This window comes from Drosophila navojoa, chromosome 5 (genome assembly GCF_054131105.1).
Source record: "Drosophila navojoa isolate 15081-1374.11 chromosome 5, UAZ_NAV_1.0, whole genome shotgun sequence".
Taxonomy (NCBI): domain Eukaryota; kingdom Metazoa; phylum Arthropoda; class Insecta; order Diptera; family Drosophilidae; genus Drosophila; species Drosophila navojoa.
In genome coordinates, this window is record NC_142893.1 from 24,355,799 (window position 1) to 24,380,033 (window position 24,235).

Sequence of the window (24,235 nt, forward strand, 5' to 3'; positions counted from 1 at the left end):
AGAGCGGCATGTACTGGCTGCAGCTGATGGACAAATACGCCGCCAACTGGTCTGTGCTGCTTATAGCAATCTTGGAGTGCTGGCTCATCGCCTGGATCTATGGGTCACAGCGATTCCTCAACGACATCCAGGGTATGATTGGCAAGCGATCGCGCCTATGGAACTTTTTCTGGGGCTTTATGTGGCGCTATATAACGCCAGCAACTCTTTTGGTAAGCTAGTTGATTCAAAACCTCTCGTCAAAGACTGCATTTAAATTATGTTGAACAAGTTTTATGCGGCTAAAGGTGATCTGCTTAGCTTAAATACCTCTGTATTTATATACAAACGGACATACAAACGTATTTCTTAATTCGATTCAATATCATTAGCCTTCACCAATCATTAAGCTTGATTTACATTATGAAAAGAATCTGTGGCGCCATCTATCGGCAACTACATATACATATATTCTGCCAGTTATAATCACGATCGACAGCTGCAAAATCTATCGTTGTGAATTGTCATCGATTGAAGTTCCAAACAGGAGTGCACCAAAGAATAAATCGAGAAACCAATTATTACGTTTGAATTATCGTGTCCTTAAATTTCAGTCGCCATGTTAATAAAGTACATATGTATATTCAATTGTATATTATATTGTATCGAATATCTGTTCATTTACAGTTCATTTTATTCTTCAACTGGGTAGAGTACAAGCCTGCACAATATGGCCATTACATATACCCTTTATGGGCCGATATTGTCGGCTGGATCGTAGGTCTATTGCCGGTGCTAATCATTATTGCTGTCGGCATGCAGCAAGTGTACAAGGCCCCAAGCCATCTTGGTGTCAAGGAACGGATCAGACATCTGATGCAACCCACAGCCGAATGGGGACCTGCTGGCAGACCCTGTGTCAATTTGCATGCCGAGCGTTATCAGAGTCAGAACTACGATGGTGTGACCAATACTCAAATTCTGATAAGTGGAGCACCAGCGGAAGTCATGCCCTACGAGGACAACAGCCAAGACAATGGCAATGGTAGCGCCAATGACAACTGCATCAGCAATGGCAATGGCTATCGGGATGAGGTATTGCAACTCTGAGAGCGGGTTAACGCATCCTCGTCAGCGATGGCCGCCAGCGTTGACGTTGATGTGTTGCCCATGACGGTGGGTAAGCTGCCCGGGCCGAGCATATTAAAGACATCGGCCAGGCACAGCAGCAACAGCAATCAGCAGCAAGTTCAAACTGAGAACGGGCGTAACAAATCCATACCGACGGCGAATCCCAGCCGGCAGCCGCTCATTGAAGCGGACAATGATGTCAAAAAAACATCAGCGACAGCAACAGTTGCAGCTACCACGAAAGTCTTGTCCACAGGCACCATGAGCAGCGGGCGTGAGTGCAGCACCATGTCTACTTTTACTGCTTTTGGATCGGAAACTGTGCCGGACGACCCAGCCAAGCCGAAGACAACAGCTGATGTTGTTGCCAGCACACAGGCCACAGCAGCAACCACTAGCAATATTTCTGCGTTGCCAGCTGGGACGAAGCCAAATACAGCTCTGACTACTTTTATGCCGGCCACAAAGTCAATAACAACGGCTGTTGCTAACGGCGTTCCCAGCAAAGCTGCAGCTGCAATAGATGCAAATGTGAGTGTTGTCAGCACAACAGCAACTGTTGCTGCGTTTCAAAATTCCCAAATAATAGACACAAAGAGCGTGACAACAAAGCTTAAACCGAGCGTGACTGCTGCAAACAAAACGCTGAAGACGGCACCAACAGTTGCTGCGGTGACAGCATCCACATCAGTCATAGCCACCGATAAGTCAACAAAGATTATTACAACAATAGCGAAGCCAACTTCAAGTATTGCTACCAAACCTGCAACAACTGTTGCTTCGATGACAGCAATAGCTGTCGGTATTACTGCCAAGCCTCAAGGAATGACATCAGCAACTGTCTTAAAGCAAGGAGCAACCACTTTAACTGTTGCAAGTAATATGCCGAAGACAACAGCTGCAACAACAGTAATGACAGCAGCACCTACTTCTAGTAAGGTGACTGCAACATCCCCAACGCCAGTAACAGCTGCAAGTAATTTGCTAAAGAAACCAGCTGCAACAAAAGCATTGACATCTTCAACAGTTGGTAGTAACGTGACCAAAACATCAACAACTGTTGCAAGTAACGAGCTAAAGACTATAGCCGTTACATCGGCAACTGTTTCAAGTAACGTGACCAAAACATCAGCAACGGCATCAACTGTTGCAAGTAATGTACCTAATACAGCCGCAGCAACAACAGCAGTGGCATCGACAACTGTGGCAAGCAACAACGCAACAGCAGCAAGTAATGTGCCAAAGACAGGAGCTCCACTAGTAGTAGTTGCTGCCAACAGCACAGCAGTGGGTTCACAAGCAACTGTTGTTACCATAGCCCCTGCTGTTGTTGGCAGTAATTCACCAGTAGCTTCGGTAATAATACCCGCACCAGCAGAATCTGTAGGCACATCAGCGACAGTGAAACCATCAACAGCAGCAACTACACCAAATACCACGGCCACATCATCTGCAAAGAAAGTAACAGCAACCGCAAGGTGCGCAACAACAGCTGCTTCAAAACCAGGATCACCTACTAAAATCACTACAGCTACGCCTTCTAAGAGGATCACAACATCCCCATCATCAGTATCGACATCAACTCTGAAGTCCACAGCAACATCTCCTACTAAAAAGACAACAACGTTCCCAACATCAGCAACATCAAAGCCCACGGCAATGTCGCCCACTAAAAAGGTCACCCCATTCTCAGCAACAATAACATCGCCCACAAAAAAGTCCACAGCATTTGCAGCAACACCAACAGCTGGTAAGACCCAAACAAGCAAACCAGCAACAGCATCCATCAGCAGCAGCAGCATGTCCCCAAAGCAGAACAAACCGACGGCAACAAGCTCAGCAAAGACAACATCAAGTACTACATCAACAGTGAGCAAAACGAAAGCAACTGCAACACCTAAGAAATAGAATGAAGCTCAACTCAAAACCTGATATAAACTGTAGTTCCGATATTGAACACTATTTTTCTAAGTACCTATTTAATCTTATGTAAAGGAACTCGAGCTAAGCGAAACGATGTTTTTAAGCCTATATTAATATATATACATATATGTGTTATATATATACGTATAAAGATATTTATATAAATGTTATACGCCTGTGTGTTTATATAGATGTAGATTTTATAAATATTTATTTGGGTCACATTTACTTTGGCACCGAACAGCGACAGCAACTTAATGGAAATTGCAACACTTTCAACAGCTTTAAACAATTTCCAAGATTTTATGAACCTTTTTCAAAATATAGAAATTGTAAAAATATAGAAATTGAAAATATAGAAAATGAAAAGGCTTTAAAGAAATGGAGAAAAAAGAGAACATTTAGCATTCAGCCGAAAACCTAGCACCCTTGTAGTTTAATAGTTTTTGTAAAAAACATTTGAAATGTATGTCTAATAATTTAAACTTACTTTCATTATTAACATTTGAAGTACAATGTATCGTAAAATGATGAACATGTGTATATGCCCATGTCTACTATTTTAAGTACTCATCGGAAAACATAACTAATTCTAGATAATTATCGATAGTAAATGGCATGCTTATATCGACTCAGCTTGACGCCCTGATCAAAAATATATATTCTATATGGGATCTGACACTCCTCCTGCTTGTTACAGACATTTACCTAAAAATATTCTCTATATAGATTCAATTACATGCTTGTAGATGGGTCGAGTAAAAAATAAAGAAATACAAAAAAGAATATAAATTGTACTAAAATTAACTATAAATATTTTATCATTATCTTTGTTTTATATAAGTTCAACTTCAGTATCCACTACAAGGGTGTTCAAGCAGCAGACATTTGAAACGTGCTTGCTAGCCTAACTAACAGCACTAACTACAACTATGTTGAAATAGTTCCCTAACAACAGATTTATGTGCTCTCTGTTCAAAAAAGTATTATGTTGAAAGACTCAATGCAATTACCAAAAAGTTAACGTAGGTTTTAGTAAATCACAGAATTGCGCGTTTGATTGTTGTGCGATAGAAAAGGTGTCTATATAACAAATAAATATATATGTATATCCCGAATATATTTAGCTGTATTCTGTACCTATTGGTTATATTAAGATACATTAGAAACATAACCAAATCAAGAGCAATGTGCAAATGCAATGGAAAAAGATACATTTATATACATATGTATTTACAATTTACCCAAGAATATATTGAAATAACTACTATTTACTTATACACAAAAAAATATTTATTTTTACTGCAAATGTTCTAAGTAATATATTTAAAACATTTTGAATGCATTTTAAATGGCTTGCGATTTGGGCTGGACTTTTATTATTTATGTTAATTACTTTGAGTTAGACTTTAATGCATGTTAGATCATATTTATATGTCTGCATCTGTAGATCTATTGAAACAGTACACAGTTTAATGTAAAACTCTATTCTGATAGGCCTAAATAAATGAGAGACTCATGTACCTAATGAAATTAAGATACGAGTGGATTTTTCAAGATGCATAGACCTATGGATCTTACAGAAACAGCAAAACTAAAAACCAAAAACTAATTCTAAGCAAGTATTTACAAATGTTTTATGTGTGTGTAAGAGTGTTAATATTTAGACGAACACTCACCAAATAACTAAATAAATATCGAAAAACAAAAAACAATAATTAAACTAATGGAAAATAATAAGAAAGAAATATAATTTATAAGGCAATTATTGTGTATCGTTGTTGAAATATACTATTTGTATATATATACATGTTATTAGATGGAGAACAAAAATCAAAAAGCTGTGTGTTGCCTAAACCAAAAGAGGAAAACTAAAAACAAGAATAGAGTAAAGATTGTATTAAAATGTACCTATAACATTTGTATGTGTTTGTACATCTAGCTAGTGGAAAAATAAAATAAAATAAAATAAAATGATAATAAAAAATAAATATAAATATATATATGATTATGATTTTTGCAGAATCAAAAATGTATTAGGTGTTGAATTAAAAAATTTGTAATTTAATTTTGTTAAATTTGTATGTTAAGTTTCCGACTAGATTCAAACTACCGTAAACCCGAAATTTGTGATAATTTTTTATACTATGTTAAATTTTTGAGCATTATGTATTGTCCACTTATAGGAATAGAACTTAGTTATATACACATATATAAAGCCAATGAGCAAGTAAGGATATTAACAAAACAGGAAACTTATTCAATTGTTGTTCTTGAGTTGTTGTTTTTAGCGCAGTAGCTGTGACATAAAATTACGAATTAAAGTACCTAGAATAAATTTACAAAACATAAGGGCTGTATATACAATTAGCCCAACTGTTAAAGGATTAACCAATTGTTGCATGTCGTTTGTTTACGTGAATGTGTCTGTACCTGTAAAAGCTACTTAGTTATTAGAAATAATGAAATTATCAACAATAATCTAAATATGGAAATGTTAAATGGCTGTTAAAAAAAAAAAATAATAAAAATAATATGTATATGATGAAAATGCAATTGAAAAACAAATACATGTAAATACATGAATAAATGAGTTAAATAAAATAAGATAAGCAAATCGAAAGCAATTTGCTCAAATCAAAATTTTTGTTTACTCGTACCTAAAAAAAAATATCTAGCTAAAGCTGTCAATTCCGGCAAAATAAATGTTACAAGTATGCTCAACTATTTGTGAATGAATGTAGCAGATAAAAGAGGATACTTCAAAAATTACAAACTAAATAATCAATTTTCTAAGTGAGCACACATTTCGAAACTATAGGAGCTTCAAATTTTTTACAAATCTTTGGGCTACGAGAGGTATAAATAAATCAGAGTAGTTGAGGAATTATTACAAAATTCATATCGTTACGTTAAGCTTATAAAAACCCAAAATAGCTATACGATGAATCTGTAAACTGTAATCTTGAAAAAAATTAACTCCACCCACCTTTTTAATACGCTCAATGTACAGAAAGAGCTTCATTTAAATGCAAAACATTAAAAAGCAGCTCAAATGAATAAAATTATATATGTTGATGAACATTAAGATAATTATGTAAGTACATATATATACACATACAGTATATGCCGTAAAAAAGAATTGAGGTATTGTTTATAAAACAAGTGAAACTTAAACAGATATGTAATTGGCAAGTCATCATAAAACAATGTTCACAACTTCAAATGTTGTTAAAAACTGTACAATTATTTTGTATTTACTATTATATATTAATAATACTTGAGAGCTCCATTCATTGTCCGATCAAAGAGTATATATTTGATAAGTCAAGTAACCCACGTAAATGTATCCATGTTTTAAGCAGCTTTTGAGCAAATTATTCTTATATTAACAAAATATTTTGCTGTTTATGTAAAAGCACTTTAAAATGTATTTGTGAATGTAAAATTGAAGGAACGATCGAAAATTCCAAAGCGGCCAACAAAACCAAATGTACTATTAATATATGTTATTATATTATAAGAAATATTGTATTATTAGATAATTTGTGAATAAATATTTATGGGTTTTAACAAAATAAAGAATTGAGAAAAAATTTAAATTGTGGAGGGAAACAAGGATGATAGTTTTCCCACGGATTTGATAACCGTTATGGGCACCGAAGGCGTAATTCCCACCAAATTTAATCTGCCTACTCAAACATAAACGGAATTAATTATAATCAAATTAATCCGGCCAAAGAGAGTGGCTCAACACATGTGAAAATGCACGTACGTAAAGTAAATATTATAAAGAAACTTCACCATGCCGAAGGTGAGGTTTGAACCTGTGCTCGTCGTTATGCATCAAACTACACGGCACGTTAACGAGCAACGCCACAAACGGCCCCTGAACCTAGTGGTCTAAATTTAGTTTTGTCCAAGAATAACTTTTAGCACGATTCTGTGTACATTTTGCACTGCTTCTATAAAACTGCTTTAACGCTGCTTTGCATGTACCATTTTTACCTTCATACATTGTGTCAGTATATTCAATTGGAACAGCTTTAAAAAGCGTTGCAAATTGGATTTCATAGCAAATTACCAAACATTAGATCGCGTAAATTTTACCTTGTGTAACTACTTAGGGCTTGTATAAAAAAAAAACATTTCTCGCATACAATCAGTGGATAATACATATCTAAATGCTATACTACCAAATGGCTTCGAGATCGCTCCGACTACTACTGCGCGTGGCCTTTCCACTAATAATGGCTGTGGTTAAGAATATGGCTAGCAACTATAAATGGTGCACGTCTGCCCTGGGAGGAAAATGCACCAACTGAACACAAATTCAATGTATTTATGTTCTCAAGTGAAATAAATTTCTGAAAACATAGCAGCAAACGCTTTCAAATTTCAAAGCTACGGCATTATTTTATGTAGAATTTTTTAAGAATAGTCTCAAACTAGCTTAAGCAAAATGCAAGGTTCCGACGCTCAGGTATATATATATATATATATGTGCGTATATCAATTTTCACTTTTTTACTTTGTTTGCTAATATTTTTTATCAGCCGAAGCGCACGCAGAGCTATGTGAATGAAGCCTATCGTTTACTTCTTGAAAAACCCGGCGTGGAGGAGGTGCTCATCATGAATCATTCGGGTGTGCCAGTCAAAACTTCAATGTCGCGACAGGATGCACTGCAGCATGCCTGCCTCTATGATAACTTCCGTGAAAAGACCCAAGCATTCCTGCAAAAGCTGGAACCGCCACAGACCCTATCTATGCTACGTGTGCGCACCAAATTGCATGAGGTCCTCATAACACCCGATGCCAAGATTACAATATTAGTTGTTCAAAATGCAAAGGATGCATATATGAAGTCCTTAGATCCTTAGACTATCGAATGTTTTCTAGTGGTATATCAAACCCACACTGTTCACCTTCGTCTTCATGTTCATAATCAACCAATAAATTGAGTGGCCTCTGCAGGCTATATTTCCGCACAGAAACATATTATTCTCACATAACTCCCATCCCCAACTGTTTGCTTATCAACAGGCCTGTTCGGCAACGTGGATAAGCCTGCATTCTCAACTAACACTAATGCAACCTTTTCAGCACTCTCGCGAAGCTTCTTTCAGTGCTCAGCTGTCAACTTAACGCATACGTATAGCAACAGTTGTTCGATTGGCAACAATAATAATAATGAATATTCAATCAAGCCTGCGGCTTGTTCTGTCGTTTCTCCTATGTTCAGGCTCGACTCCTGTCCATTGCGATATTTCAAGTGCGGGCCACTACTCCCAAACGGTGGTAAATTCCGCTCTGGATTTATACATAGGCGCCGACAACATCAGCAGTACCACCAACAGACATAGTGAAACAACAGCGACTGTGACTCCTGACAGTACTAAAGTTGATTTCGAGAGAGCGGCCATTGTGCCCGCACATATATATCCTTATTTGTTGCTGTCGCTGTGGGTAACATGCATAAGTAGGGTGCATTAGTGAGTAATCTGAATGAATACAACTGATTTTACTGATACGCTTCTCCTTGCAGCCTGCATCGTCTGTTGCTGCTTATACTGCAAGTGCCAGCAGGCGGAGAGTATGACAGCGTACAACTCAAATGGCTTTGAGCTTCGGGAAGTGCATATCCAGAATCATCCTTTGCCGCACGTCCAGGGATGCGTTTGCCTGGGCTGTTTGCAGCGAAATGCAGCTGAAACGCGAGCACTAAACACACTTTCCGAGACTTAAGCAACAAACATATAAGTGTATATTCAAGATTTGGCCAGAGCTTTACATGTATATAATACATATACCAAAAAAAGCTTACTTCTATTTAAACATAATTAAATTCGTCTTTTTATCGAATGTCTTCAGGAAAGTTTGTCTTATTGGATAAACATTTTCATTCTTTGGATAGTTGCGTGTCGTTATAGTTCAATAGTAATACTTTAGCTGATTCATAAGCAAATGTTGAGAACGTTTTGCGTCTATTTAATCTGCAGCTTGGATAGTGTAAGCTGATCTACATCCAGCGGGGAGAGACTCAGTTTCATATTAAACTGCGTGGCCAGCAGGCGAAGCATGTCGAACTCCTTATCCGTGTACATTTTGCGACTCATATTGACCGACTGCAAAGAGGAATTATTGAACTCTTTCAACTGCGACTCGAAGTCGCGTTTGAGTTGTTGATTTGAAACGTTTTCTTCAGATTTCTTCTCCGGCTGCTCTGCGCTTCCCAGAGCGCGTGTCCATATTTCACGCACAGACTTCTTATATTTACTAACACGTTGCTCCACTTTGATGATCTCCTCGCTTATCTCCTTGTTGTTTGGCTGTTTGGCTTGCGCCTGCACAAAACTTTTGCGTGCTTGCTCGTAATCCCCTAGCGCGGCCAGAGCTCGTCCTTCTTGGAACAGAGCCTTGCAGGAGGGCTGATTGTCAGTCAAACGCCGCAGAGCTTTCATGGCTATGCAGACTCTCGCCGGCTTATTCACCTTGTTGTTGCACACCATGAGGTTGGTGTAGAGAGTAATGAGCAGATCCCGCTGCTTGATCTCGTCCTTCTCATCAGCCAGGCGACAATAGTTGAGCGAAGCAATGGCGCGCTCAAAAGCCGCAACTGCATTACGATAGGAGCCACGCTTCACACAATCCTTGCCATGCAAATGCATATCCTGCGCCTTTGGAAAAACCACTGCAAACTTGTTGCGATCCTCGGGTGCAATCTTCTCCAGAGAGTTTTCATCGCCAATCAGTGTGAATTCGATTATTTCAATTTTGAACAAACCATCCGCACGTTGTTTTATGCGCGGCGGGCAGCCCATTTCGTGGAACAGCAATTTATATGAAATTATAAACTCTGATTGCTCGTAGACGCGCATAGTGCGAACCGCAGCCTCGAGGCCCTCGAGAACCATATGCTGGCCCGTTTCAAACTCAAATTTGGTTCCACGCAGCATAGACGAATCGAATGGAGCGGTCTGGCCCTCCCAGTATGCAGTATAACGCAATGCCACGCGAGCCTTATCCGGAACGAGGCCTTGCTCCTTGATACCTGCTCGTGTAATTCGTTTGTAGATATGCTCATTCACGGGCGTCATTAGCTTGCGCAATTCCTCAAAGGAACGTGTCCAGGGCGAGACAAGAGCCTCATGATCAATTGCCTCCTCATCAACATCTTCGTCGTTGTCATCCACAACAAAGTCATCATAGGCAGTATTATTGTAGTTGGCCGTATCTACTTCAAATTGAGTGCCAGCATTTATCAAGTCACTTAAAACAAAACCAAAAATTCACTTAATACATCTTGAATGGAGGAGCCTAACCACGTATTTTATTTAACTCACGCAAAAGATAACGGCTCCTTAAGCAATTGAGGGTTTGTGTTGTAGGTATCCTCCATTGCAATATAAAACTTTAAAACCAAATTTTCTTTCAAATTTACAGGGCGTTGAGCTTATAATTGGTGATTACCTTCTGCGCGATAAGAAATACACGCACTTGTTTCAAACAGCCTTTCGATAAACTGTTTCAATGATCTGTCATCGAATTAAGTCAGTGTTGTAAAGGACGTGCTTCAAGCTGCGTTTGTAACAAATGCTACACACATTTAGATGCTTAGAATACACTAATTTTAGTATTTATTCAAACATTTTTCTGAAAATGAACACAAATACCAGCTTATACAAATACCTTTTTTGGTGCATACAATATAATACGAAATAACAAACAAAAATAATAAACAATGAATGCTCCATGATGGCGACAAAAACCAAGACTTAGTGGTTTTCATTAGAGGCGATACGATTAATATGCATTTATGGGCTACTCTATAGTATAATTATATGTATGTAAAATCATCTGTGGTGAATCAATTATGCATCGAACTACTATATTCACTTTTTTAGAAGCTTGTTCATTTCTTTGTTTTGCTTGACCATATTAATGTCCACGCTCTCAATTTTGTAGTTCATATTGTCCAACAAACTGTTCTGCGACTCAATTTCAGTGCCCAAATCAGTGGCCAAGAACTTGAGGCGAGACAGATTATCGCACATCTCATCGAGATTCGATTCCAGTTGCTGCTGAAAGGGGTTCGCAGCGCGTTGCTGAGCCTGGACCTGGCGCTGTTGAAAGGAACTTCTATCGTCTCGTATACCACTAACTGGATGATTGTCATACCGCTCTGTTGGTGACATCGGCTGTTTGGGTATTGCGCCACCACCAACACCACCTGACATCGAATTGATATTTGAGTTGGTCTCCTGTGATATTTGACTGCCAGAAGGCGAGGCAGTAGCCGTTGGAGCATCCCGATTGCCCGACAAATAATTCTTAAGTCCGCCAAAAACACTTTTTAGTCCATTCAAATGCCGCTGACTGAATCGTAGTGTAGAGTTTATTTCATCTAATTGATTTGAGGTCTTCTCTAGTTGTTCCCGCTGCCTGGCCAGCTCCACAGCTGTTGCTCTACCTACATCCTCCGTTTCGTAGAGTAGACCTAATAACAGAATTGTTCGATTGGTCCGCCCACAAAATAAACATGTATATTTTGTTTATCTGAACATACCCAAACTCTTTTGCGTCGAGTCTAGTGTACGCTGCTCTATTTCTCTGCGCCTCTCCGCGTAAGCCTGTCTCTCTGCTGCAATTGACGATGATGTGGATATCTCGTCATCATCTTCAAACGGATTCGTACTGTGTTGTGCCCTTTCTGCACTTGTTCGCGTGTTTCGCAAAAACAGGTCATCTTCTACATCCGCAAACTTATCTATATCAAAATGATTATTCACTGGCTGCAGATAGTTATTGGCCATTTTTAAAATGCGTTTGACCAATAAGCACAATTAATACAATAATTTTAATATGATAATTTTGGGGTCACTGTGTCCAATTTAATGTTAATAAAATTTTCTTTGTTGTTATTCGTTTTACTTATCGGATATACAATCGTTATCTAATATAAATATCGATAGTTGGCTTACGATGATCAGAACAGTGCCCTAACAGCTTTTGGTTGCTAATGTAACGGCATATGAACAACAGAAATCAATTATATCAAATACTTGAGATTTGAGAGGATCTTCATATTTGTATAGGTAAAATAATGCTATTTAATAACAGATGTATACAATTATTTATTATCAAATGAATTTGAAACATTTAACTGTAAATATTCAAGGAATCGATTATACGATAAGCCATCTCTAATGTCAATCTACATACTAACACATCTCTACTGTATCGGACCGGACAGCTCCGCGTCCGCAATTTTTACGTTCATTTTAAACAAAAGAAAACTGATATAAACGAAGAAAATAATTGTGAAAATTTAGCAAAAATATAACGAAATTAAAAGCGTTTTTCCAAAATATACACCGAAAACTTTGCTAACATGCACTGTACCTTAACAATTTTGGCCGCGTCATGTGTCATCGTCACGCTGTTCGCTGCACAAAACGCTGCTGGTGACCGTTCTTCGACGGCAACCAAAAGAGTGTCGCAGGCAAATGGCAACTTAATCGAGTTGGACGAGGACAATTGGCATTTAATGTTAAAAGGCGAATGGATGATAGAATTGTAAGTAAATTGAACACTGGAAATAAACGCAAAAATCAACGCAGACGCAGTTTGTGTGGGGTGTTGCCGGTAAGCAGCAGATACTACAACACCAATAACAGAAACAACAGCAACGGTAAAGCTGGTGCTGGAGCTGGTTCTAGTTTTGTGGAATGTTGCATTCCGCTTAGTGATGTGCGTTGCGAATAGCTGTTTGGCTACGTTATTTGCTGCGTGCCTGAGTCATAAGCCGGCAGCTGCATTTGTACAGCTGTTTTCAGCACAAAAAAAAAAAAAAAGAAATTAATAGTTTTAAACAAATATTGGAGCAAAATAACCAAAAAAATAGCCAACGTGTGCTTAAGACTTTCTGTAGGATTTATATAATAATTATGCCCATATTGGGCTTGTATGTGCATACATTATTTGATATATTTCATATTATATCAAACTTTGTCTCTGTAGCTTCGCTCCCTGGTGCCCCGCCTGCAAGAATTTGGCGCCAGTTTGGGAACGCTATGCGAGTACAGCCAAGGATGTTAATGTTAATGTGGCCAAGATTGATGTAACCACATCGCCATCGCTTAGTGGACGCTTCTTTGTCACCGCCTTACCCACTATTTATCAGTAAGTTGAATATACATATATATATAAATATATACTATATACAATTCGTAAATATTAATAATACTTTTGCATTAAACGCAGCGTGAAGGATGGCGAATTCCGTCAATATCGTGGCGCACGCGATGCCGATGCTTTGTTGTTCTTCTTGAAGAAGAAGTCGTGGCAGAGTATTGAGCCGCTGTCCTCGTGGAAGAAGCCCGACACCATTCATATGTCCCTTCTATCCTATTTCTTTAAACTGTCGCATACATTGAAGGTACATAACCCATGCAATCGCTTGTTTACTTCTGCTTGGGCTTGATTATGTAGTCGTTTAGTTCAATGGACGCATGCGGAAGCTTATCTCGCGAGATTGGGCCAAGAGGTTATATTCCATATATTGTCTATCTCCCATTGAACTGTAACAGTGGTTCAAAACCTATTCAATTCATCAAATTTATCAAATCGAGCTCAATCACTGCTTTATAAGTTTCCGCACACTCCCAAGCTTATGCATAATGAAATGTTGTATATTGTATATACTAATAGCGCACACAAAAACTCTTTAAGGATTTCAACTCACGCCTGCAGGAGGAATATGGATTGCCCACCTGGGGCTCCTATGCACTGTTTGCCATTGCCACAATATTTGTCGGAGCTGCCCTGGGGTTGATGCTTGTGTGCATTGTGGATTTTGTTTACCCACCAAAGAAAGCACAGCGTCAGAGCTTCTCCGAGTCACAGGAGCATCTAGCCGAAGGAGTAGAGGACTTGGCCACCGAGGAAATCGAAGATGATGAGGAAGCTCCCGCGAATGAGGAACACAACAGCGATGATGATGATGATGATGACGACGAGGAGGAGGAAGATGCTGAAGTGGAGGCGAAAGAAAAGAAGCAAAACAATGGCGACACAGCAAATAAAAATAAGTCTGAAATCAAAGTAGAAAAAAAAGAAGCGACAGACAAATCGGCCGGCGATGAGGCGTCCGAGATCACAGATAAACCCAGTACAGAACAGGTGCGCAAGCGTAAGCCCCGCAAGGCGGATTAGAGTAAGCAGAGCAACGCGTAGGGTGGCAACAAAAAGACTAACATAACATTACAAAAGAAACAATCGAAACATTAACATTGTAACAACAAACCAGCTTTCTGCAATTTGTAGGTAATTGTAATTGCGAACCTGTTTTGAATTGTTCTGTTTCGCGCACAATACGAAGTAATTTCGTCTCATTTGAAATGTTTCCAATTGAAGCTGCAGGAGAATTTCCCCAAACGCGAAGACTTTTCTAAGTAGCAAATATTCGATTATCGGCAATCGCATCCTAGCACCAACACGTATTTCATAATTATAAAGGAGTAACAATAATTAAATAATTAGTCATTTTATTTATCGTTTGCATTTTTCATTGCTTTTATAGTTTCGTTTCTAATCAATGTGTTTCCATTTACTTACAAGGAAATCATATTTTCACAACAGATATAATTTTCCATAAAACGGCAAACTGTATTAAATTTGTGTATTACAAGTGAAATTGATGTCTTTCGTCAATAAGTTAATGCAAATATTGCATTTAAAATCTCTTGATCCATCAAGATGCATTAAAGCGACCAAATACCATTTGAGCTGAAATTTAAATAAAATAATGCAACGAGAAAAGTAAAAAAAAAAAAATTTTGAAGAATTCAATTCATTAAAAAGCAGATAATATAATGTATTAATTAAAATCATTCAATGTGTATTTTACTGGAGTGTAATTCCATGTAAGCGAATCACCACTAAAACACTTTAAATAAAACCATATATATACATTTATGTAACAACGTGTATTTTGGTAACTATATATAGATATATATAGCATGTATATGTGTACATATATATTTGCTACAATGTATCCGATATGAAACACAATCGAAATTTAGAAATAAATATGCTTCTTTTTGATTACTAAAGAAAAGAACATTTTTTATTTGGTGTGCGTAATTTGATTTTTACATTACATTTTACGTTTAATTGGTGGCAGCCATCCCTTCATCCGATGCTCATCCGCAAGTGTGCTATCGAGATCTAGGCAGGACATGCGCGCCAAGCTCTCTTTGTACCCGAGCAAGTGTTTCGCATCCAAGTCCGATATGTCGCCCTGTGCTTGATTACCCATGTAGAAGGCTCTTTGGCACTTGCGTGCAAAATCCTTTTCCAGCGTCTTGTCGACGCGCACATAGCGCCGGCAATTATCCGCCACAGAGGATGAACGCTTCCGTATTTGAATCTCGCGGTGTTGGACGAATGGTGACAGCGGGGTATCCTGCAGCTGAGCAGTTACTGCGCGTGTATAGAAGCCATACTTATTCATTGTATCCGATCTAAAATTTTGAATATGGTTTTTGGTTTTTGTTTTTTTTTTCCTATACAAATATTTTCAAACAGAAGTCGAGACTTATCTGGCTAGCGCGTGACGTAAATAAAACAGACTTATTTCTCATTTGTAATTTTGTTGTATTTGTATTTTAGTCGTTCATAATTTACAAGTTTGGTCTAAACTAATTGTCAAGAGCGAAACTAAACCAAAGATTTACATTTTTTTATACATTTATTTTTATTTTATTAAATAGCTTTATAAGTGTATGAAAAAATCCCTGCAATTTTGTTATGTTTAAAACTACAATGACAATATATATGTAAGTGTGTGTGTGTGTGTGTGTTTGCCAAATTTGTTGTTTCTTAGAAGTTCATTGTTGCCAAAGTAATAACTATTGTTTACACATTGTTATTGTTACGGTTACTGTTATTAGTATAAAAAGGTATAAAAGTTGTACATGTATTTATTTCATTTGCGCCTGCACTTAAACGTAAACTTGTTTAATCTGCCTGCTTTGTTGTTGGTTTTTTCAGTTTTTTTTTTCACTTGGCACTTGTGATCAATGAATTAACTGTTGTTGGTTTGTTAAATATATTAAAGAGAAACAAAATGAAAACATTTTGATTGTTAAACAAATAACAGATTCAACAAATGGCTATGGCTATTGTAGATTCGATGCGATTTAACGGTAGGGACTTTGAGGGGTTTGTAGGTACTTGGTGTGTGTGTGTGTGTGTATAAATAAATTTCTATATATAAAATATATATTTGATATATATTTGTTTGGTTGTAAAAATTGTACTATTGCAGCGTATGGAGGAAGTTTGTGGGAAAAGGATCATCGGGGTAGGGAATATTTTGTGTGTATGTGTTCATGTTTTCAAATACTTTAAGTAATTGTGTATGTGTGATCAATTTTGGATTTTCAGTTAATTCGTGTTTCTTTTCTTTCGTGATTTTAACAAACGCCAAATGCTTACACTGATATGCAATGTATGTAAGCATATTGAGTGTAATTAGTTTTCTGACAGCAAAAAACATTCGTAATTACTTTAAATATTTAAAAAGCATTAATCGTGTGCATTAAACATTTTGCAAATGCAACTGAAAGCAAAGAAACGGACAAAAAATATATGATTCAAGTAATCAAAACCATGAAAAAATTGCGACAGCAAGCAACCAGTGCTGCCACCCATCGTTTTACGTGAGCTATCGATAGCAATTTTGTACATTTTTTGAATTAAGCTTTCAGTTACAATTGTGGGAGGGTTAGTGGCGTTGCCATCGTTGTAAAATTAACTCTTCCTTTGCTTTAAAGGCGCGCAAAAGCTAACTTTAAAACAACGCAATTGACTTAAACTACTAAATAACTGGCTAGTTATATATGAGGTATTTGTATGTGTTGAGTGATGATTGTGGAAATTTTGTGTGGCAAATTTGAGGAATTTTGTAAACCGGTCTATTGCATAAAATTGCAGGTCCGTCGCCTTGAAGTCGCAAGGGACGTGAAAAAATGTAGCAGTAATATTTAAAAAACTAGTTGCCGCAGGCTATGCGACAAAGTCGAGCGGTCGATTGAAGCCACCCTTACGGTTCATATACTGGCGATACTTGCGCTTGAGGATTACATGCACTTCACCAACATCGTTGCCCTCGACTTTCTTGTTCTTGGTGGTGTCAAAGGTGCAGAAGCCCATTGTCTTCAGCATCTCAACCTCTTCCGGCGATTTACCCTCCAGATCTGCTTCATTGATCTTTGGACGCTCTGCAGCTGCATTCGCTGAATTGTTCCGTGTGGCGCGTCTGGATGTCGAAGGGCCTGAGCTGCTACCTGCACGACGTGAACGGGATCTGTGAAAGGATATGAGAAAGAGGGAAAGCGGTTCCTACTTAATGAACTGGAAGTTGATTGCATTTAAATGAAAATGGAAATGCATAAATGTACAGAAATGTACACTTGGGCAAACTAGGGCAGGGTCATTTGTACATATATATGTATAAATTAGACAGTTGAGGGTTTAATTATGAAACGTGACACCTTTCAATATTATACAACCGGTTATAAACCAAACTTATTTGTGGTTGTCTTGTATTTTTGCCAACTGTTTACAAAAGATAACAAAATCAATGTGTGTGTATGCGTGTTTATGTGTGTGTGTGTGTACTTAAATATAATCGAAAGCTGTTTTGTTCGCTTAGGACATCTCCTCGATTAGTGCAGCACGCAGCTTTGTCGTCACCGTCGCCGGCTGGGCTTGATTCAACTTAAACACACTCTCGATAACGGAAATCTCTGTGGCTGTTGTATTCATGCCCACAAACGAAATCCAATCATTGACGACCATGCCGGCAGCCAGCACTTCACTGCCACGATTCACAGTGCCCGCAACGAGAGGCACTTGCAGCAAGGACGACAGCTCATCTTGATCCTGAATGCTTGTCTTGGGATGCACCATGCCGCCTTGATTGCTCAGCACTGTGTAGGAGCCGACCAGCGTGTTGTCCGCGATGGTCTGGCGAAAGACTTCTACATTGAGCACGTCCGCTATGATTTCTTCCGTCTCCTTATCCAAATCGGGATGCACCAGGGCCACATAGTCATTGCACGCAATCACGTTGCCCAAAGCAGACAGACGCTCCTCAACACGCTGTATCTTAACGGCATCAGGCAGACTGTTGCGCAAATGCTGCAGCTCCTCGTCGGTGGTGGAATGCGGTACTAGCAGGCCGTTGCGATTGCCAACGGTGAGTCGGCCAATGATGCGACAGCCACCGATGTTGGCATGGACGACAGGTATGGTCTCGGCCAATTCGGCCTCGTAGGCACTGTAGAAGGTCTCCGAGCCACCAATGGCAACCAGGCAATATGTGTTTGTTAACTTGCTAAAGACGCCAATATCGTCATTGTTCTCGAATTGCACGCGCAGCGCCATTTTGTGTGGGATTTAGTATTGTATTTATTGATGTCGAATAAAACTATATTCGCTTCGAGCTCCGTTCGCTTTCTAATGTCCCACACTTGACGCTGTCTGGTTTTAACACAATCTAATAAGGTACTTTCAGCTGTATTGTGAAATTCGTGTATTTCGCTTCACGTGGTAATTTGCTAAATATATGCCGAAGGAACAATTGATCTGGAGATGGGAGATAGCGAACTAGTGAGCTGTCAAATCGCACGCAGAGCACACTCAGGGTTGCATTAAAACAGAAAATAAGTGAACTAGTTCGTTGAAATTGCCACGCTTTGAACATAAGCTTTCATCACCAAGCATACTAAGTCGTTTGGTTAGTGATTATATACGTAATAAATGTGTTTTAAAAAAAATGCTAGTACTTTATACTTATCGTTGTGGTTTGGTACACTACACTTGCTTATTCACCTCGAACGCCTTCCTCTCGCACGGTCACGCTCCCGCTCACGTTCCCTATCACGGCTGCGGCTTCTTTCGCGCTCACGATCACGTTCCCGCTCGCGGCGACTGCTGCTGGTGCCAATCCCAATAGCTTCTCTTTCTCTTGAGCGTCTTTCTCGGCGCTTTTTGCGTTCTGTGCGCTCCTTTTCCCTTCGTCTGTGTGCAGGCGAAGCGGGACTGCGGCTGCGACCCATCTTAAGCCTTAATATTTATGTGTACGTTTTTTAAACGTTTACAAATATACAAATGCCTAAGTAAAGTCACATTTTATTAACAGTCTTATTAAAATAATGAGCCATCGCGAGCACTCACCGTTGCTTAATGCTGTGTCTAACTTAAATTGGACGACACCGGCATTAAGTCGAACGCTCTAAACCTAAAACTAAGTGTAAAAACGAAGCGCGTTCCTTCACACCCGCGACGCCAAAACAGACTGCAAATGGCCGCTCTCCATAACAGCTGATTGTGGTTCATATGTAGGACTTTTGCATTTTTCGGAGTATAATCAGTGTGACCCCTTTTCTACTAAACACTAAAAATTCCATATTCAATATATCAAAAATACCTAACTTTGGTATCGAAATACCAAAAGACAAAAAATGCTTCTAATAATAAAACATACACAACTTTAAAAAAATTGAATAATGATATTAATTTCTTGATTTCTAAAATTGCAGGGCCCAGCGAATTTTCCTACAGCTTTTCAGCCATTTTTAATTTCCAACATTTATCGCCAGAAGATCGATATGCGTAGTCAATCAATTTCCGAATTAAAGACTTGTTACAAATTGGTCTATTTGTCGTATTTGGTCAAATTCTGAGTATTAATTCTAGATTAATTTAAACGGAACACTCACAGCAAAAGTTCAATTGAATAAGGTCATCGTTAACATTTAAGTATGTTAATTTGAGTGTGTTTGTGTGTATATACGAAAATGCATCACATAGCAACGATCGCTTTGATATTACACATTTATAATAAATGATCTTTTCAACCTTTACATAATGATAATTCAAGCTGCCGGCGCCAGCTAAGCGTAAGCGATTCCAATTGCATATTGTCCACATACACGCATTATCATATTCTGCTCTTATCAGCAACACGCTATGCAACTAATTACCATGTTGTTTATATGCGCGAATAAGCACAGCAAAACACAATAATAAATAAGCAGTGCAAACAGCTGTTACTACATGTCAAAAAGCGCTTTGTCAAAGCTTTTGTATTGGGGCCCGCACTCGCTGAGCATCGCAGTTCTCAATTTGCAGGCAGCGCCGGTGGGTGCGTCAGTTCTTTTCATTTCGCTGTTATTTTTGTGTATTTGAATTTGTAAGCGGTTTGCAAGATGAGTGATCCAATGAAAGTGGAGGTTAAGGATATTGACAAGCTGCTCGAAATGGATGGCTATCTGAAGCCGTTCGAGCGTGAGATTCGTCGCCGGTAAGTTAGAGCTGTCATCACAGGGTGCGGGTAGCGGTTAGAGACGCACGTCATATAATCCGATGTTTTCACCGGCTGATAAGCTGCTCAGTGTGGAAAAGAGCAGCAGGTTGTTGTTGTTTTAGTTGCGCCCTACAGAATCATATCAACTGGTTTTGCAATGCTGCGCCAAGTGCAGTTCGAAAAGTGAGGCGGTCAATGTCAGTTGAAGGTCGTGCGTCCAATTTATTTCGCTGTTTGCTTTTTACGTGAGCGTGCAAATGATGGCCTGGTGCAGCGAAAACATTTGGAACTGCCGTCGCGCCATTCCTTGGTATTGGCCTTGAGAGCTAAACTTGATTTCCGTGTTTTGTTTCATTAACTCTTATACAGACATGGCGTACTGAAGGATTGGATTGCGAAGATTGATCAATGCGAGGGCGGCTTGGAAGAGTTCTCGCAGGGCTACAAGTACTACGGTCTACACTTTCAGCCGGATAATTCAGTGATTGCACGCGAGTGGGCGCCGGGAGCAAGAGATGTGTATCTTACTGGCGATTTTAGTGAGTATGCTAAAATTGATTGGAGGTGAAATTCTCTCTTCAATTAATCGGAAACGAAAGGTCAGATGAAGTTAAATATTCTGGACGTTAAGGATGTGCAAGGGAGTTAGCACTATTTTTTTCGCCTCGATTCGCTCTTATACTGCAAATTTAAAAGCTATTGAAATATCGATAGATCAAATCAAATGTAATCGATTTTAGAGAAATTCGAATCTATAAAAGTATATTTTACAGATTATGGTTATTTTAGTATCGATACTGAACGGTGTTATATTTATATTATACCACTGTTCTCTGGTCAGTGATTATACATATATAATTATATATAATTATTATAATTATATTATATATTGACTTTCATTTAAATTATTCCAGACAATTGGCACTGGGAATCGCATCCGTACAAGAAACTGCCCTTTGGAAAGTGGGAGCTTCATTTGCCCGCCAACCCAGATGGCAGTGCGCCAATTAAGCATCTCAGCGAGATAAAAGTCATCGTACGCAATCAGCACGGTCAGCTATTAGATCGTCTCTCGCCCTGGGCCAAGTATGTGGTACAGCCTCCCAAGAGCGCCAATCAGGGAGTCAACTACAAACAGTATGTGTGGCAGCCGCCAGAAGAAGAGCGCTATCAACGACAGAACGCGCGACCGCCAAAGCCCAAGTCCCTGAGGATCTACGAGTGCCATGTGGGCATAGCCTCGCAGGAGCCTCGAGTGGGTAGCTACGATGAGTTCGCGGATCGCATTGTGCCGCGCATCAAGCGACAAGGCTACAATTGCATCCAGGTGATGGCCATCATGGAGCATGCCTACTATGCCAGCTTTGGCTATCAGGTGACCAGTTTCTATGCGGCTTCCAGTCGATATGGCAATCCAGAGCAACTGAAGCGCATGATTGATGTGGCCCATGCCCAGGGTCTCTATGTGCTACTCGATGTGGTACACTCCCATGCGTCCAAGAACGTGCAGGATGGCCTAAATCAATTCGATGGCACCAACAGCTGCTTCTTCCACGACGGCGCACGCGGTGAGCACGCCCTTTGGGATAGCCGTCTGTTTAACTACACGGAACACGAAGTGCTGCGCTTCTTGCTGTCCAACTTGCGTTGGTGGCATGATGAGTACAATTTCGATGGGTATCGCTTTGATGGCGTTACCTCCATGTTGTATCACTCGCGCGGCATCGGCGAAGGCTTTAGTGGCGACTACAACGAATACTTTGGCCTCAACGTGGATACAGATGCACTCAACTATCTGGGTCTCGCCAACTACATGCTGCACAAGCTGGATCCAGAGGTCATAACCATAGCTGAGGTGAAACTTGTATTCCAACTCGTACTTCTTCCTATTTCTAAATTTATTTTCTGCTTGGCAGGACGTTTCTGGCATGCCGACACTGTGTCGCCCCGTGTCGGAGGGCGGTATTGGATTTGACTATCGCCTGGGCATGGCCATTCCAGACAAGTGGATCGAGCTGCTGAAGGAACAAACCGACGATCAGTGGGACATTGGCAACATTGTGCACACGCTGACCAACCGACGCTGGATGGAGAACACGGTGGCCTATGCCGAGTCCCACGACCAGGCGCTTGTCGGCGACAAGACCATCGCCTTCTGGCTGATGGACAAGGAAATGTACACGCATATGTCCACAATATCCGAACCGTCGATAATCATTGATCGTGGACTGGCACTGCATAAGATGATTCGTCTCATCACGCATGCCTTGGGCGGCGAGGCATATCTCAATTTCATGGGCAACGAGTTCGGGCATCCCGAGTGGCTCGACTTTCCGCGCGTGGGCAACAATGACTCGTACCACTATGCGCGTCGCCAATGGAATTTGGTGGATGACAATCTGCTAAAGTACAAATACCTAAACGAATTTGACCGTGCCATGAATGAGTTGGAGGAACGCTATGGCTGGCTGCACTCGGGCCCCGCCTATGTGAGCTGGAAACACCAGAGCGACAAGACAATCCACTTTGAGCGCGCTGGTCTCGTGTTTGTGTTCAACTTCCATCCCACTAAGAGCTTCAGTGATTATCGCGTGGGCACCAACTGGGCTGGCACCTATCAGGCTGTGCTCTCCTCCGACGATCCCCTCTTTGGCGGCCACAATCGTATCGACATGAATTGCAAGCATCAATCGGATCCCTGGGGTCATGCCGGTCGCTCAAACTTCATTCAAGTCTACACGCCCTGTCGCACCGCCGTCGTTTATGCCCGAATTAGCGATTAGATGAGTTTGTTGGCTTACTTTGTTGATATGTAATTATATATACATACATATATATATATATATATATATATATATATATATATATATATATATATATATATATATATATTACCAATAATCTGTGAATTTCAAAATTAGCTATAGTTCTTGTTTATGCTACGGCAGCCTCATTGAAATATATACACTACTGAGATATAGCTCTGCAAATCAAGTTTTCTAATTTTAGGCATCTTTAATAGAAGAGTGAATATTCAAATGATATGGGATTATATTGATTTAATTCCGTCATCAACTTACCGTAATGTTTCAATGAATTTTCATTTATATCGTTTGATATTTTCATTTTTAAATTTTTATTTTAGTTCTTTATTTGCATTGAATTTTTAAAATTGTATTTTTGTTGTCGTTTATAATAAATATATATTCATATATGCATAGGTAATTATTATTCATAGACTTTTTATACATAATGTATTCTACTCATGTTTTGCTTAATTATTTGCTTGTTGTTTCGTTCATTCGTTACGACTTACATAATCTACATAATTATCTTACAAAAGGTGTGACTAACTCTTTTATTGTTATTTTTTTCTTTTTCTTTTTGTTTTTTATTTTTCGAGCTTAGTATAAATATGCCTTGAATCCTTATCATTGTCTTCCAGTAGTTATAATTAGTTAGTCCTAAGCAATAATTTTAGGTTTTAGTTTCGTTTTGTTTTGCATTGTGATTATGAAAAATACTTTGATCTTAACTATGGTAACGCGCTTAGTATTATCAACTTAGGTCAGTGCTATGCTTCATTCTTAGGCCTAACTTTAATCAAATCAATGTGTTGTTCTTAAAGTATGCGGATGGCTTAACAAAATTGCAAATAATATATTTTGTTTGTTTTTTTTCTTTTCCTTTTTAAATAATTTACAACATGAGGGGAAAGGTGAGTAGATAGTCTCTGTGATTTTGGGGAGCAACAATAAAGAAGATAAATAAAATAAAAAATAAATAAATAGGGCAAATACGCTAAATGAAATACGTTGCATA

At 39.1% G+C, this 24,235-nt stretch overlaps 8 protein-coding genes across 10 annotated transcripts in view; 4 read left to right on the plus strand and 4 right to left on the minus strand.

Annotated features, from left to right (window-relative positions):
• Positions 1-1,089, plus strand: part of GlyT (Glycine transporter) — a 38,077-nt gene extending 36,988 nt beyond the window's left edge. For both annotated transcript variants that reach the window (XM_089261456.1, XM_018103101.3), the window contains 2 exons: positions 3-212; positions 667-1,089. In XM_089261456.1, the coding sequence (XP_089117582.1) occupies positions 3-212; positions 667-1,089 (633 nt within the window). The remainder of the gene's footprint in view (positions 1-2; positions 213-666) is intronic.
• Positions 1,090-7,198: 6,109 nt separating this feature from the next.
• Positions 7,199-8,030, plus strand: LOC108653767 (dynein light chain roadblock-type 1). Its single transcript, XM_018104517.3, has 2 exons — positions 7,199-7,516; positions 7,590-8,030. The coding sequence occupies exons 1-2, from the start codon at positions 7,496-7,498 to the stop codon at positions 7,914-7,916; spliced, it is 348 nt and encodes a 115-aa protein (XP_017960006.1). The 5' UTR covers positions 7,199-7,495; the 3' UTR covers positions 7,917-8,030.
• A 747-nt stretch (positions 8,031-8,777) lies between these two features.
• Positions 8,778-10,596, minus strand: shu (inactive peptidyl-prolyl cis-trans isomerase shutdown). Its single transcript, XM_018104498.3, has 2 exons — positions 10,380-10,596; positions 8,778-10,305 (listed from the first exon to the last, which is right to left on the minus strand). The coding sequence occupies exons 1-2, from the start codon at positions 10,433-10,435 to the stop codon at positions 9,021-9,023; spliced, it is 1,341 nt and encodes a 446-aa protein (XP_017959987.1). The 5' UTR covers positions 10,436-10,596; the 3' UTR covers positions 8,778-9,020.
• A 60-nt stretch (positions 10,597-10,656) lies between these two features.
• Snap29 (Synaptosomal-associated protein 29kDa) lies at positions 10,657-12,001 on the minus strand. Its single transcript, XM_018104501.3, has 2 exons — positions 11,603-12,001; positions 10,657-11,533 (listed from the first exon to the last, which is right to left on the minus strand). The coding sequence occupies exons 1-2, from the start codon at positions 11,847-11,849 to the stop codon at positions 10,929-10,931; spliced, it is 852 nt and encodes a 283-aa protein (XP_017959990.1). The 5' UTR covers positions 11,850-12,001; the 3' UTR covers positions 10,657-10,928.
• Positions 12,002-12,233: 232 nt separating this feature from the next.
• LOC108653755 (thioredoxin-related transmembrane protein 1) lies at positions 12,234-14,589 on the plus strand. 2 transcript variants are annotated; one of them, XM_018104499.3, is made up of 4 exons: positions 12,234-12,612; positions 13,057-13,218; positions 13,300-13,474; positions 13,747-14,589. In XM_018104499.3, the coding sequence occupies exons 1-4, from the start codon at positions 12,428-12,430 to the stop codon at positions 14,248-14,250; spliced, it is 1,026 nt and encodes a 341-aa protein (XP_017959988.1). In that variant the 5' UTR covers positions 12,234-12,427; the 3' UTR covers positions 14,251-14,589. The 2 variants fall into 2 exon arrangements, with proteins under 2 accessions (XP_017959988.1, XP_017959989.1); XM_018104500.3 differs by having other exon boundaries at positions 12,235-12,612; positions 13,768-14,589.
• A 1,287-nt stretch (positions 14,590-15,876) lies between these two features.
• Positions 15,877-19,439, minus strand: ytr (U4/U6.U5 small nuclear ribonucleoprotein 27 kDa protein yantar). Its single transcript, XM_018104509.3, has 3 exons — positions 19,282-19,439; positions 18,937-19,219; positions 15,877-17,407 (listed from the first exon to the last, which is right to left on the minus strand). The coding sequence occupies exons 2-3, from the start codon at positions 19,161-19,163 to the stop codon at positions 17,107-17,109; spliced, it is 528 nt and encodes a 175-aa protein (XP_017959998.1). The 5' UTR covers positions 19,164-19,219; positions 19,282-19,439; the 3' UTR covers positions 15,877-17,106.
• eIF6 (eukaryotic translation initiation factor 6) lies at positions 17,629-18,840 on the minus strand. The gene has a single exon (XM_018104507.3). The coding sequence runs from the start codon at positions 18,487-18,489 to the stop codon at positions 17,752-17,754; it is 738 nt and encodes a 245-aa protein (XP_017959996.1). The 5' UTR covers positions 18,490-18,840; the 3' UTR covers positions 17,629-17,751.
• A 715-nt stretch (positions 19,440-20,154) lies between the features above and the next one.
• On the plus strand, positions 20,155-23,638 carry AGBE (1,4-alpha-glucan-branching enzyme). Its single transcript, XM_018104495.3, has 4 exons — positions 20,155-20,410; positions 20,783-20,952; positions 21,328-22,268; positions 22,330-23,638. The coding sequence occupies exons 1-4, from the start codon at positions 20,316-20,318 to the stop codon at positions 23,194-23,196; spliced, it is 2,073 nt and encodes a 690-aa protein (XP_017959984.1). The 5' UTR covers positions 20,155-20,315; the 3' UTR covers positions 23,197-23,638.
• The last annotated feature ends 597 nt before the right edge of the window (positions 23,639-24,235 follow it).